The sequence below is a fragment of the Megalops cyprinoides genome, chromosome 2 (assembly GCF_013368585.1).
Source record: "Megalops cyprinoides isolate fMegCyp1 chromosome 2, fMegCyp1.pri, whole genome shotgun sequence".
NCBI lineage: Eukaryota > Metazoa > Chordata > Actinopteri > Elopiformes > Megalopidae > Megalops > Megalops cyprinoides.
The window spans coordinates 1,674,016-1,688,796 of NC_050584.1; the positions used below are offsets into that span (position 1 = coordinate 1,674,016).

Below are 14,781 nucleotides of genomic sequence, written 5' to 3' on the forward strand. Positions count from 1 at the left end.
AGTGGTGCATTGCAAGTTTATGAATGAATCTGCAAATCAGTAAGTTTTTACTCAATGTAGTGTCCATAACTATTAGAATGCCAGTGTTTTACAGTGCACTATTTCCAGAGGGAATTAAAAAAGAAACAAAAAAAAACAAAATATCTGAAGTGAGACAAACTGAGAATTATTCCCTGACTTCTTGCAAAAGGCAACCAAGGAAATATATGATACATCTGTAATAGTCATGAGTCATTGAGTGATTCAGTCATCAGTTTGCATTAGAGTGGTACAATGGTACAGGTCAGATGTTTAGACCAGAGGAGGCTCGTCCATTGAGGAAAGGGAGGACGATTCTCCTTAAAATTTCAGAGAAAAATAAACTTCCAAGAGAAAAATAAATACACATAAATTTAACTCATAAATCTGTTAAAATACTGATAATATTACTATTTTAACACTTCGAAGTCACAATAATCGTCTCCCCGTGTCAAAATACCGACAGCACCTCCTACCGCAATTGAAAATTACTGTACGGAGGTCCAACCTCCCCAAGCCTCCATTGATGTCCATTATAAACGGTTGTTAGCCCAGCAGCTCGTTAGTCCTGGCTTTTAACATGAGGGTGAATGGCAGTAAGGGAAGACGACCCTCCCTTTGGGCAGGTCTAGCCAGAGGCTCTGGATTTAGCGGCTAACATCAGTGACCCAATCAGCGGAGCTGACCGCTGGTGAATACTCAATCAGAGTTTTGAAGGAGAGGGTTATCAATGATGTCATGCAAGAATCTTGCCTTCTGTCATTAATCATACAGCAAGGATAAGAATTGTCGTGTTTAGTCGAGAAGTTTTTTTCTGTTGGAAGCTAGCATTGTTGATTGCTAATAAAGCCACAATGGAAAAGGTGGACGTTGTCCATGTTTTATTAAATACACCATTCCACTGGTTGGACTACAGTGAGAAAGTTAGGGTCAAAGCAGCCAGGTTCAAAAATCGAGATTACCAAACCAAATGGTAAGGTCAGTGTGTTCAACACCACATGGTATGAGAAATACCCACGGCTCACTGGCAACCTAACGAACAACCGTCCGTATTGCTGGCCGTGCCTGCTAATGTGGAAATCTCAAACATGGTCTGTGTAGGGATTTAGTCATATAAAGAATTTGGATAGGGCAACAAAACGCAATGATAAATGTAAAGACCACACTGGTGCTGCAGTTGCATTGAAATTTCTGGGCAGGATGCCAATCAATCAAGTTGTGTATGAGGGTGTACGGTTGCAAACGGCGCAGCACAATGCAAAAGTGTGTTGTAATAGAGATAATCTGAAGCGCCTGGCTGATACCACCACTTATCTGGGCATGCAAGAGTTGGCATTCAGGGGGCATATCGAGGGGGCCAGTTCAGACAACAAGGGAAACTACAGAGAGCTAGCAGAGGTGATTGCACAATTTGACAGCTTACTTGCAGAGCACTTGCAGTCTTCATCAGTGTTTACCAGCATGTCTAAAACCATCCAAAATAATTTGATTTTAGCAATAGCCACCTCAATTAAAAGTGAAATCAAGCAAGAATTAGACACGGCTCCATTCTTCTCTTGGCAGATTGATGAAACCACAGAGATAAGCTGTCATTCACAGCACTCAGTCATCGTCAGATATGTAGACCATCGGGGAACTATTGAGGAACGTTTTGTGGGTTTTTTCGATGTGTCGAGTGGGCGAGATGCGCAGTCATTGTTCAAGTTTGTGCAGGCCGAGATGTCAGGGTACAATTTCAAAACAACAGAATGCAGCAATTTACCACTTTTAGGTATGTTTTTATTGACAACTAGTTTTGGTGTCATCTTCAAATTAATTTTTATAGTATATGGTCATGTGAAGGACAGAACACAACTGTCATTCCCACTAGCTGCCCAGGCTATGCACTATGTAGTTCTGTGGTCGACCACCCTTGAAAATGTAAGAACTGCTTTCACAGCACAACATTGCCAACTATATCCCAAAAAGACACCAGTTAGAATGCTAGCAAGCTTTTATCAGTGCTTACTGTGCTGTTGTTGTATTTTGTATGTCTTTTAGGTAGTTAGCTCACCAGTTGTAGACCAAAACTCCTTACTGCTGCTTTAAATGCGTCTGGGTTTTACATGCCTGCATAGGCCTTACTAACATCCTCCCCCCAACCACGAAACTTCACCAAACGCACCTTCCTTCCTCACCTATTTTTACAACCACCAGTCGCCACTGGTTTCAACACTGTGGGTGCATGGTCCACAGAAGTCAATAGAGCTGGAAAGCAGGCCAACATTCAGGTCTCCATCATTGTCCATAGTTATTGGCTAAGACTGATTCCCATTGTGATGGACAGTGACTTGGAGTCTGTGGCTAGCAGGCTTTCAGATGGGAGAAGGAGATAGACTACTGACACTGTGTTTACCTCTAAGCATCGTTTATGTATGCAGCAGTACTTCGGAGCCTGTTAATGCCGACTTTAACTCATATCTAATTATGACGTGACAATGAGTCAATTCCCTTCATGCAGGCTTTATTTTTCACTTTAATGATGCTGTGAATCTGGTCTTGTGCTTCAGACCTTGAGTGATCTTTAAGGCACATGTGCTGAGGCAAACCTTGTAGTGTAGACTGACTTGGAGAAAAACACGCCGTCAAACCTTGTAATTATAATTTGAGACATCTTTCTCTCTACAGCCATAGACAAGGGGATAAGACACAGTAATATATATATAATAACCTGTACATTTTGAAGCAAGTATTACATTACATTACTATATTATGTTATATTTGCTCAGCAGATGCACTAATCCATATGCTTCTCACTTCCACAGGCTGTGTGTTTCCTTGGCTATCCTTATTTGTCTCCAAGTCATATGTTTATTTTTTTGCATCAAGCCATGTTTTCTTTCCCAGCTGATGTTTTACCATATTTTAAAAAGGAACAGATAATCTTATTTATATGGGACATCAGTTCAAATTCAGTACAATTACAATATAGAATGAAAATCAGAATTATTGTTTATGAGTTCAGAATGAGTGCTATGATCTCTCACTGCTGCCCTCTCTCCATTGGCAGATCTGAACCCGATGCCAACAGAGGAGATAGTGCAGATGTTCAATGAGCTGCGCAGTGACCTGGTGCTGGTGTATGAGCTCAAGCAGGCTCATGGGAATTGCGAATATGAGCAGCAGATGCTTCGCCACCGCTATGAGGCACTGCTCAAAACAGGTGGGGCTAGTGCTGGTGTCCTCCTAGGGGAGGGGCTGGGGGCTGAAGGACAAGCTGCACATGGGACCGAGGATGTGAAAGGGGAGGCCAAAGAGCACATCATTGATGTGGTGGGTGCGCCACTCACTCCTAACTCAGTAAGTCAAAAATATTCACATTTAGTACCATTAGCATTTGTAGTTTCTAACCTCCTTGTATGAGGCTGTAAACAACAAAAATACATATAAAAATTTTTCATCATAATTTTCCAGAAGTTTGTGAAACTCAACAACATTTGATTTCCAAGAAGAACAGGCAGGACTGTCCAAGCTCCAAACTCATGAGCATGTTTTAAATGAGTAAAAATATTAATTATGTGGAACATTGTTGCATATTCAGGCCATTTTTGGTAAAGAATTTTTCCCCTTTATGCAACACTATTTCTGCAACAACCACTGCACTCATGCAGGACCACTGAGGCGAGATGAATACAATCTTCTCATACATGTGCACTCAGCAAATGGCTACTTTTCATATTACATAGCTAAGTCACACAACCCATTACATTGGAGTGGGCACTCATTTTGAGGATAGTAGGTATTCCACTGATGTCATCCACTCACAAGTGTCTGGTTTTTAAATAAAGGCTTTTAGGAATACATTGTTTTCTTTTTCACAATGTTTCAAACATCTTTTGCCTCAACACAAAGTTTTATGAGAATGCTGATCTGTTATTAGCATCATCCCCAGAGAACTCTTGGCAATTAAACTTGAAATATGACACAGGTGCCCAGCTCATGTGAACGCAATGATTATCATCTTAAGAAGTTCAGTGCCTGTCCACTCCACCTCTACCTTCATTCATTGGTTACTTCTTTTACATAGAAAGGGCTCTGTTTTTCTCATCTGTTACCTAAAATGCAGGATATTTATGCTGTACATGGCTGCAGATAAATTTACTGCTTTGAGTTGAAAGCCCCTAAATTGCTGCTAGCTGCTGTCATTTTTGTCAGCCACAATGATGACTAAATATTGTACATGACAGTGAGAAAGTGCTGCAGTCACTGAGTTCCGTGAGGCACAGAATACCGCCTTTGATTTACCTAGCTGTAGCCATCATTATGTATCATCTCTAAAGATACCTTTTTCCTAAGGTGGGGACATTTATATGCCTCTGCCTTTTTTCTGAAAGAACACCAGTTAACTAACTGACTTAGCTGTAGGAACACTGCAACATCCACTGAAGTGGGTGAAAGGAGTGGCCTATCAGTTATGGCCAAAGAAACATCTCAGTAGAGGTGACGTGTCAAACTAACACGTTTGAGCAAATTTACTGTTGTCTAACTGTGAAGGCTGGAAAAAATGTTTACCAAGAAACATGTTACTTGTTCAATACAACAAGTTAACAGAGTGTTTTAGTTGTTTAAATGCAAGTAAATCAGCCCATGCTTTGAATTTTGTGTGTGTGTGTGTGTGTGTGTGTGTGTGTCTGTGTGTGTGTCTGTGTGTGTGTTACGTGTTGCTTGTTTCTTGCTCCAAGACTGAAATGTGGGAATATGCTTCTGACGTATTTTTACTTGTCTTCTTGTTAACAGCGGAAACGAAGGGAATCTGCTTCCAGTTCTTCATCCATCAAGAAGGTCAAAAAACTGTGATGCAGATGAATAATTGTTATATTAGATCAGCTGAAGGCTGGTCACTAGGACCCAGCAATGTGAAGCATAGGGAAGTTTGTCCATCCATCATTCTTTTGACAAGCCACCAATGCCAGCTGGTCCCTTAAATATCATTTAATGCACACAATCACCCATCAGCCCTCCCTTGTAGCCACTAGATGCCACCACCACGGTGCAGACCATGACTGATATTTTATTCAGTTATTTGCCTTCCTCCTGCTTGCTTTTGGCTGAACTGAGACTAGGTGAAAGTAAATTGCCATGCGAACCAATTGTGGAATGGCAAAGGGACTATATGGTTTTTTAATTTAAATGAAACCAGATGCAGTGGGTGTGCAGAGAGGAGTATACCTTTGCAGTTTGGAGCCTGGTGATAAGCACATTCTTCATCCTGCCTCTGAAATTATATTAACATGGCAAACATTGACTTTGATACATGCTGGCAGCAATTTATTCCTCCTGGTTTATACTACCTAGTCAACTACCTCGCTGCTTCTAATGTCAGTGATCCTCCATGACTTCCAGTTAGACAGGAGCAGTCCAAGATCTCCACTCTTCAGACAGCAGGGTACCACCATTTATCTGCATCATAACACCAGTCATCAATGACTGCAATGCCTGACATTTTATTTTTTCAAGATCAGGCTTGTTTTTATTCCTGTTGGAACATGTCATTACACTCTTGCGTGCTTTGCTCACCCCTGCAGAACTACACACTTATGTCCACACACATACACTGAATAAATATGGTTAAGCGCTTTCTGTTATGAAGAATAGCCTGGTAACTATATGATGTATAACAAATTATTGCACTCAGTGACCTATAAACACTATTCTGTTCCTCAGCATAACTTTTTTGGAACTAAATTGATATGTCCATTTAGATGGTTTTAGATGGATGAACCTTTTAGATGATTTGTCATCATTCTCACTCATCTCGCATTTTGGCACTCATATCACTGTTACCTATCAAATGTTTTATAACTTGCAAACTGTTGATCTCACTGTGGCTGTCTAGCTGATATAATAACAACATTCAGTTCATATAGGCTACACTAGTTTTTGGAGGTGGAAGAGGAACCATTGTGGAGATAAGCATAAAAATATGATTAGATGAATAACAGATTAATATTTTGTAGGGGGGGGACTCAGGGGAGCTACAGTTACTTTAAGCATCTAACTGGCCCACAGATATTTTATTTATTTATTTTTTTACAAAGCTGATCAATTTTTCATAATTAAGGACTGGTGTTGGTAGAGGTGGATCAATGTTTGTGAGTGGCATAAAATAAAAGCACATTGGTAGATCAGGAGATGCCGTCTTTGTTTATTCCTTTACTCTTTTTTTTCATGCCTTAAAAAAAATAATTCCTAACACATTTCATAGTCATTTTAAGAATGTACTTGAATTGCAAGAAACCACATGCACCAGAGATATTTACTGGTCAACCTTGCATCATTTGAAATACTGTTGTGGAAACACAGCATGTCTGTAACAGATGTCAGGGTATTGAATGAAAGCAAACCTTCAAAGTAATCTTTTGCCCTGAAAAGAGCTGAACAAACCAATTTTAGTGTTTGTTTATTTTCGAGGGCCATCTAGGTCTCATAGTACAGAAAAATGCTATTTTGAGGGTTTTTTCCAAAACGTGTTGATAATTTTTCATCCATCAAAGATCACTGTAGTATTACAAAAACAGTCAATAGTCAAAGGAGGGTTATGTCCATATATAGTATCAGATGCATCATATAGTAATAAAATCACATTTCACTAGGCAGGTTAGTTGAAATAATTTAACAATGATAGTACACAGATTATCTTCTGAGAACACAGGTTTAATATACTTAAAAAGTAAAGGGCTCCTGAGTGGCCCATTTGGCAAGGTGCCTATCTCAAGTATGTACTGAGCTCTGTGGTCCGGGTCTGATTTAAGGATTTGAGCATGTTATCAGCCCACATGACTGGAAGCCTGTTGTCCAAATTGACATCAGGTCAAATGAGATGGAATTTGTATGCTATATATTTTTTAAATCTACATATGTATTCTATCTAAGAAATGTGTTGTGGATGGTCGTAAATCAAAATACGATGTACATTGGAGTACACTGAACTCATTGTCATGTTCCTGGGACCAGCTTGAGATGACGTGTACTTTGTGGCATGGTGCGTTATCCTGCTGGAGCCATTAGAAGATGGGCAGACCATGGTCATAAAGGGATGCACATCGGTTAGCAACAGTACTCAGGTAGGCTGTGGCATTTAAACGATGCTCAATTGGTATTAAGGTGCCTAATGTGCGCCAAGAAAATGTTCCCCACACCATTACACCACCACCTCCGGCCTGAATTGTTGACACAAGGCAGGATGGATCCAAGGATTCATGCTGTCTACGCTAAATTCTGACTCTACCATCATCATGTTGCAGCAGAAATCGAGATTCGTCAGACCAGGCGATGTTTTTCCAATCGTCTACTGTCCAGTTTTGGTGAGCCTGTGCCCACTGTAGCCTCAGTTTCCTGTTCATAGCTGACGGGAGTGGTACCCAGAGGAGTCTTCTGCTGCTGTAGCCCATCCACCTCAATGTTCAACGTGTTGTATGTTCAGAAATGCTTTTCTGCATAGCACTGTTGTAATGTGTGGTTATTTGGGTTACTGTCATCTTCCTGTCAGCTTGGAACAGTCTGGCCATTCTCCTCTGACCTCTGCCATTAACAAGGCATTTTCGCCCACAGAACTGCTGCTAGCTGGATGTTTTTTGTTTTTCACACCATTCTCTACACACTCTAGAGACTGTTGTGCATGAAAATCCAAGGAGATCAGCAGTTTCTGAGATACTCAAACCACCCCGTCTGGCACCAGCAATCATCCCACGGTCAAAGTCACTTAAATCAGATTTCCTACCCATTCTGATGTTTGGTCTGAACAGCAACTGAACCTCTTGACGATGTCTTCGTGATTTTATGCATTGAGTTGCTGCCAGATGATTGGCTGATTAGATATTTGCATCAACAAGCAGGTGTACCTAATAAAGTGGTGTATATTCAGTATGTCCCTGTGTGGTTTATGTGGAGTGATATTTCATCTATGAGTTGCATCTCTAAATACTTAGATTAACTGTCAAATTAGACAGTATGCATTCTGTTGTATTATGTTGTATTAGTTGTAGTTATGTTTGAGTATTGCTCCCAGCCAATTCCACTTACCCTGCAATCTAGAGTACCATCATAACATTTTAAGTGCTTTGTTACAGTGAGAGGTGCAGTTTTTATGAACAGGTGAAGCTATGGATCAGGTTTTTATTTGTAAGTTTTTTTATTCCAAAATGCATTCAGTCAAGTTATCGAATATTCCCCATACTTTCATTCCCTTGTCTGATAGCCCTGGAGCCTAATTTCTCAAACATGCATGCACAAACATTTGTTCCTGAATGGTACTTAAATTATTGTGCACAGTGTTTTATTTCTTAAAAGGAAAATTCTATTACAATGTTGGAATTGCATCACAATTTCTCAGGCCATTCAAGCCTGATAATGGTATAGCATGCAAAAAGGTCATTGTCTCTCTATTTAAGAGCACCTTATTTGCAGTGACAAATTGGGAGTAGAATGATCAGGAAAAGTGAACTTGCCAATAATATTTTTGACACACAGACTCAGTATGTGTATCAAAATTACTGTTTGCATAATTAGTGAGAAGCAGATAAATGTTTAGATGTCATCACTGAACACATTTTCAAATTATTTTCTACAGCCAAATTATTCACATGAAATACAGTGCTGTGCAAAAGTATTTGCCCCCTGACCAATTTCTGACATTTCTTGCACATTTGTCACGCTCATCCATTTCAGATCAAGCAAACCTGAATATTATACAAAGATAAAACACAAGTAAACACAAAATGCAGTTTTCAGTGCCAATGTCATTTATTAAGGGAAAAAAAAAAAAAAAACATCTGAACCTACATAGGCCCATGTGAATAAGTAATTGCCCCCCTAAACCTAATAGCTGGTTGAACCGCCTTTTGCAGCAATAACTGCAGTCAAGCGTTTGCGATAAGAGGTGATGAGTCTTTCACATCGCTGTGATGGGATTTTGGCCCACTCTTCTGTGCAAAATTGTTTAAGATCAACCAGATTGGATGGTTTTCGGGCATGAACAGCCTTTTTAAGGTCATGCCACAGCATCTCAATAGGGTTCAGGTCGGGACTTTGACTAGGCCACTCCAAAACCCTCATTTTGTTCTTTTTTAGCCATTCAGAAGTGGACTTGCTGGTGTGCTTCGGATCGTTGTCTTGCTGCAGAACCCAGGTGCGCTTTAGCTTGAGGTCTCGAACTGATGGCCGAACATTCTTTGCCAGGATTTCTTGGTAGTGAGCAGAATTCATGGTTCCATCGATAATGGCAAGTCGCCCAGGTCCTGAAGCAGCAAAGCAACCCCAGATCATCACACTTCCACCACCATATTTCACTGTTGGCACAATGTTCTTTTTATCAAATGCAGTGTTCTTTTTGCGCCAGATGTAACGTGATGCATTTCTCCCAAAAAGTTCAACTTTAGTTTCATCAGTCCAGAGGACATTTTCCCAAAAGCTTTGGGGATGATCATGATGCTTCTTGGCAAAAGTGAGTCGGGCCTTGATATTCTTTTTGGTAAACAGTGGCTTTCACCTCTCACTCACCTTTCACTTTCACCTCTTCCATGGATGCCATTTTTGCCTAGTGTCTTTCTGATGGTGGAGTCATGAACATTGACATTAACTGTGGCAAGTGAGTCTTGCAGTTGTTTAGACGTGGTTCTTGGATCCTTTTGGACTTCTGCAGCTAGTCTGCGCCGTGCTCTTGGAGTAATTTTGCTAGGTCGGCCACTCCTGGGAAGGGTCACCACTGTGCCATGCCTTCTCCATTTATGGATAATGGCTCTGACAGTGCTCCGCTGGAGTCCCAAACATTTACCAATGGCTTTGTATCCTTTCCCAGACCGAGACATCTCTATAATCTTCTTTCTTGTTTGCTCTTGAAGCTCACTGGAACGCGGCATGATGATGTGTGTTCAGTATGGCCTACCTCACCTTGTCAGACAGGTTTTATGTTAGTGGTCTCCTGATTGGAAATGTCTGGCAGCAATCAGGCCTGGGTGTGGCCATGAAATTGAACTCAGCATTCCCCAATAATAGGATTTATCACAATTACCTCACCTTTTAACAAGGGGGCAATTACTTTTTCACAGAGGATCATGTAGGTTTGGATAGGATTTTTCACTTAACAAATAAAATCACAACAGGACAACTGCATTTTTTTAATACTTGGGTTATCTTTGTGTAATGTTTGAATTTGTTTGATGATCTGAGAAGGTTAAGTGGGACAAAGGTGCAAAAAGGTAAAAAATCAGTAAGGGGGCAAAAACTTTTGCACAGCACTGTATATGAAAAGAACTAATGTTCTGCTTTTTTAAGACTTAGCCAATGCAGCATTAAGGTAAGAGTTCAAAGACAGAATACCTACTGATTGCTGATTCCCAGGAGAAATCATTTTACACCTGTGTAGTGATGTGGCTCCTCTGTGAAAAAGACCAGCTCACCAGTCATACAGTGTCACTGCATACATACAGATACTATCAACTGTCATCACTTTTGCTACAACTGCCTTTCAATGTAAACTTGCAGACAAGTGGATAATTTCACAACCTTCTTCAAGTGCAGAGCTGCGTCCTTCACAACATTGTCAAGAAATATGGCAACCCTGTGCAGCCAGAGAACACTAGGGAGGACAAAGGAAGATAACCTCTTGCCGGAGGAGCCACCTGTACAAACTCCTTATCAAGCTACCATGCAAAGATGGCATTATAAGACACCAGATTGGGAATTTACTGACTGTTTTAATTTGTTTTATTATTAACTGTACAACACTAATGTACACATTTACAATTCAGCTATTTAAGGTGATGAAACACAATGCCAAATCAGTGAACCTTTTTACTGTGAGTGTTTTTAAATTACAAGGGCCTCCATAGTAACATTATTGAGACACGTGAACATGTCATGTCACATAATGCTGTATTCTGAATAAGGAATTTTCCAAATAATTTTTCTTCTAAACTCACCATACAATATGTAGACGTACAATATTCTCAGAATTTTTCCTTTGAGCATGCCTGTGTTTTAAAAACTGGATCCAGAATATGTATGTACCTTATTCCTAAATACATAGAACCATACAAAATGTACAATGATTTACTATGAAAAGCAAAACTTTACTCCATGCCAGCCCATAACAGAAGTGGAATTGGAGCAGACACAATAACACAAATCTGAAAATGTGAACAGTATGTAACAAACTTTTTGACAGTTAAGAAATTAAGTCATTACAATTACTGAGTGAAAAGCTAGAATGAAGACAAAATATAGATTCAAAGTGTTTTGTTGTTGGCAGTGAGCAGTGAGAACCCAGGCTCGAAACTCGTTCGCTCGCTGACCCACGTACACCCGTTACATTGGTGCTGTGACTCGGATCACTGGCTAAAGCGCAGCTTGGCCGCCAGTGGTGACTGAGGAGTCAGAGAAGGTGAAAAGGGGGGTGAGTGTGGCAGAGCTGAAGTGTGTAGCTCATGTGAGCGTTGCGTAAAAGCATTAGGTAGCAGGTAGCAGAGACCTGGTTAACTAGCGTTGTTGCCGACAGGCTAGGGGGCAATTTGCCTTTAGCTCAACTGGCAACGACGCTAGCTGTAAGGGGTTGGCAGTGAGCAGTGAGAACCCAGGCTTGAAACTAACTCGCTTGCTGACCCACATAACATCCAGTCAAATACACAACGCAGATACACCCGTTCCCTAAATCCCCTTCAGTTGGCTCAAAATGCAGCTGCTCGTATTCTAACCAGAACAAAGCACTTTGAGCACATCACCCCAGTATTAGCCTCCCTCCACTGGCTACCTATCAAATACTGCATTGATTTCAAAATACTTCTTTAATTTAAAGCTTTAAATTGGCTTGCCCCTCCCTCGTCCCATAGGTATGCTGCCACAGTGCTTATCTCCTGGGATTTTTTCCTCATCACACACATGCATCTCTTTTCGTTCCTCTGCTCCCTGCTTGCCTTTATGCCTTTATGTTTTTCGTTCCTGCAATTAACATCCACTAATCACTGTTTTCATTTTATTTCCTGTCCCTGCTCCAGGCTCCTGCCTGGAGCTGTAGCTCAAGCGTCACATCCCAATTTCCAGTTCAGCAACCTCGCTGTCCTACCTATCAAGCCAACTGTGTGCCAAGAACCGGACATTCCAGGATTACATTTTATAATTGCTCTGTTGTGTAATTATTATTGTCTATACAATTCAGTTGTCATAAGAATGTTATGCAACTTTAGTATTCTCTGTAATTCTATCTGCCCAGTGCCGGCCAGAAGCAGATGCGCTCCCCCCTCTGAGCCGGGTTCTGCTCAAGGTTCTTCCTGTTAGTTAGGGAGGTTTTCCTTGCCACTGTTGCCTTAGGCTTGCTCTCAGGAGGTCTCAGGCCTGGTAACAAGGTAAAGCTGCTTTGTGACAACTTGTGTTGTAAAAAGCGCTATACAGAAAAAATTGAATTTAATTGATTTGCTTAGGGATGTCTTAAAACTAGAATATTTGACTAGTCATAATTTCATTATAGATATCTTGAATTGGAATTATGGCCAGTCAAAATTACATTACGGATATGTTGAATTGGAATTATGAGAAATCATAAATGAATTATAGTAATCTATAATTTGTTTTAGCGCTTATAATAAAATCTTAAAATATACTATACGCCATACTTTACCGCGCTACCAACATACACATCTCGTCTCTATTCTCCAATACAGTAGGTGGCGGTAAAGCACCGACAAGAGACGCCATTACACACCATTGAACAAGAGACACAAGCAGAAGTTTGTAGTGAATTTGCTGCGAGTGAGTTCAAAGCGCTGCAACGTTGTATTCTACTCGCTGGTTTGCAGAACTGGTTGGCTGCGTGTAATTCCACAGTCCTATAGTGCAGGGTGCTGTCAGGAAATGTGACAGCCATGGTTTCCAACGAGAGTGACGGGGCTGTTGAAGGGTTTCGCGGCTACTTAACAAAACTCCATTCGCTTCTCGACGACACAGATACAAGGAATGCTGCCCTACAATGTCACGATATTATTGGCGACTTGGGGCAAGACTGCATGACTACAAAGACTGAGAACGAGCTGGGTGAGTTCTTATACGCAGACAACTACCTGACATAACATCCTTATAGCTTCGTTGTTCAGACGGGAAATTAGTTGATAACTACGCTTTCCTTGCTAAATTGCCGTTAACAATATATTTAGCTAGCAAGCTAACTAACAACAGTAACTCATTACATGGTAGGTTTAGTACAAGTGGTAGGTTGTTAATTGATCATCCACAGATAATGGCGAAGGAAGATTTTGGCCAGGTTCACACTTGCATTTTGTCATATCGCTTAACGTTACGTCCTAAACTGCTAATTACCCGCCAGCCGCCACGCTAAGTCGGCCCCATATGAAGGTAGAATCGTGCCTTAAATATGAAGAAGCGCAGAGTGGCAGTGAACGCGATTGATTGCCCAGGAACCTTGCAAGCATCATGCGATGCTGTTCTGCTCAGTGCAAGATGGAGGGAAGAGAAGCTAGAGTATGATCGTTTGCATTAGGAGTCTGTTTATAAATGTTTAATTTCATCCAGAGGGATGAAAATGAGACATTTCAAAGTTGGAACTATGATACGGAACAGAAAAAGTATCTGGTGTAATGACGTTATTTACTCAATTCTCAAAAAGAGTTTCCACTTAAGTTTTCTTGGAGTCGTCGTGTTCACAATGAAGTGAAAAGACAACCAGAGCCAATGCTTATAGAGCTACCACAAGGCAGACAGATTTAACATAAACTTGTTTGTATGGAATACAAAGTGTACCCAATCGCCATATAAGGTACTGTTTATGTACAAAATGAGATGTGAGAAATACAGTTCACTGAAGGTGATTATTTTCTTGAAAAAAAAAACGGGACATCCAAAACAACAAAGCAAAATCTACTTTGTGTCGGATTGGCTGATTTATCTTTATTTGGGGAATCAGCCAACTCCCCCTGTATGTTTAGACCAATGCAATCCTGGACTGGTCATTATAAAATTTGGGAACAGTAGGCCTGAAACTGTGTGCAGTTATAAATGCCCTTTTACCTTTTAGTGATCATTGAATAGCATTCAGATAATATAATGTAGCAGTTGCCTTTCAGATTACTCTGTTATCTGCATTCTGAGAAACACTGCAAATAGATTTGCATTTAAATACAAATCTATGTGACGCTTGCAAGGTTCCTGGCCAATCAATCGTGTACACTGTCACCTACTGGATGGTTGTGCTAGAACAGCCACAATTTACGGTTTCTTGAAAACAAGGTGGAAGTAGCAAATCGTGAGTCGGGTTTCTTTCATTTTTGGCACACAGACTGGCGAGAGAAAGCGGCCAAAAATCACGTGATAAGATCGCGCACCTGAGCGCTCAGACGGGAAGTTACAAACGCAAATCCTGTGGTACAGTTTTGCGAGTATGGAACTACAACTACAATTTGTTTCTTACAGTTATGCAGATCGGAAGTTAAAATTGCAAACTCCAAATTGCGGTTTCGCAAGTTGTGAATTACAATTGCGATTAGTGTTTCGCTTTTACATACCCTGCGCTTCTTCGTATTTAAGCCACGATTCTATCCTCATAGCCCCAGGTCCATAAGAAGGGAAGCAAGCGGAGAGGAAGGGGGGGGAATCAGAATAGTGCCACACTCTTTAGTATCTGAATGCCAATGCACACTCGTGAAACAGCGTTGGGTAGCCTACTTGTACGGCAAAGTTCATGCTTGTAACTTTTAATCCGTACTCGTGAAGTAAAATGGA

General features: G+C 40.7%; 2 protein-coding genes across 6 annotated transcripts in view; both read left to right on the forward strand.

Annotated features, from left to right (window-relative positions):
- dmap1 (DNA methyltransferase 1 associated protein 1) overlaps positions 1-5,714 on the forward strand; it is a 59,371-nt gene extending 53,657 nt beyond the window's left edge. For all 3 annotated transcript variants that reach the window (XM_036521906.1, XM_036521905.1, XM_036521907.1), the window contains 2 exons: positions 3,068-3,357; positions 4,795-5,714. In XM_036521906.1, the coding sequence (XP_036377799.1) occupies positions 3,068-3,357; positions 4,795-4,854 (350 nt within the window). In that variant the 3' untranslated portion in view covers positions 4,855-5,714. The remainder of the gene's footprint in view (positions 1-3,067; positions 3,358-4,794) is intronic.
- A 7,062-nt stretch (positions 5,715-12,776) lies between these two features.
- The window catches only part of prkdc (protein kinase, DNA-activated, catalytic subunit), a 125,861-nt gene continuing 123,856 nt past the window's right edge, over positions 12,777-14,781 (forward strand). For all 3 annotated transcript variants that reach the window (XM_036520687.1, XM_036520689.1, XM_036520688.1), the window contains exon 1: positions 12,777-13,080. In XM_036520687.1, coding sequence (XP_036376580.1) covers positions 12,912-13,080 — 169 coding nt within the window. In that variant the 5' untranslated portion in view covers positions 12,777-12,911. The remainder of the gene's footprint in view (positions 13,081-14,781) is intronic.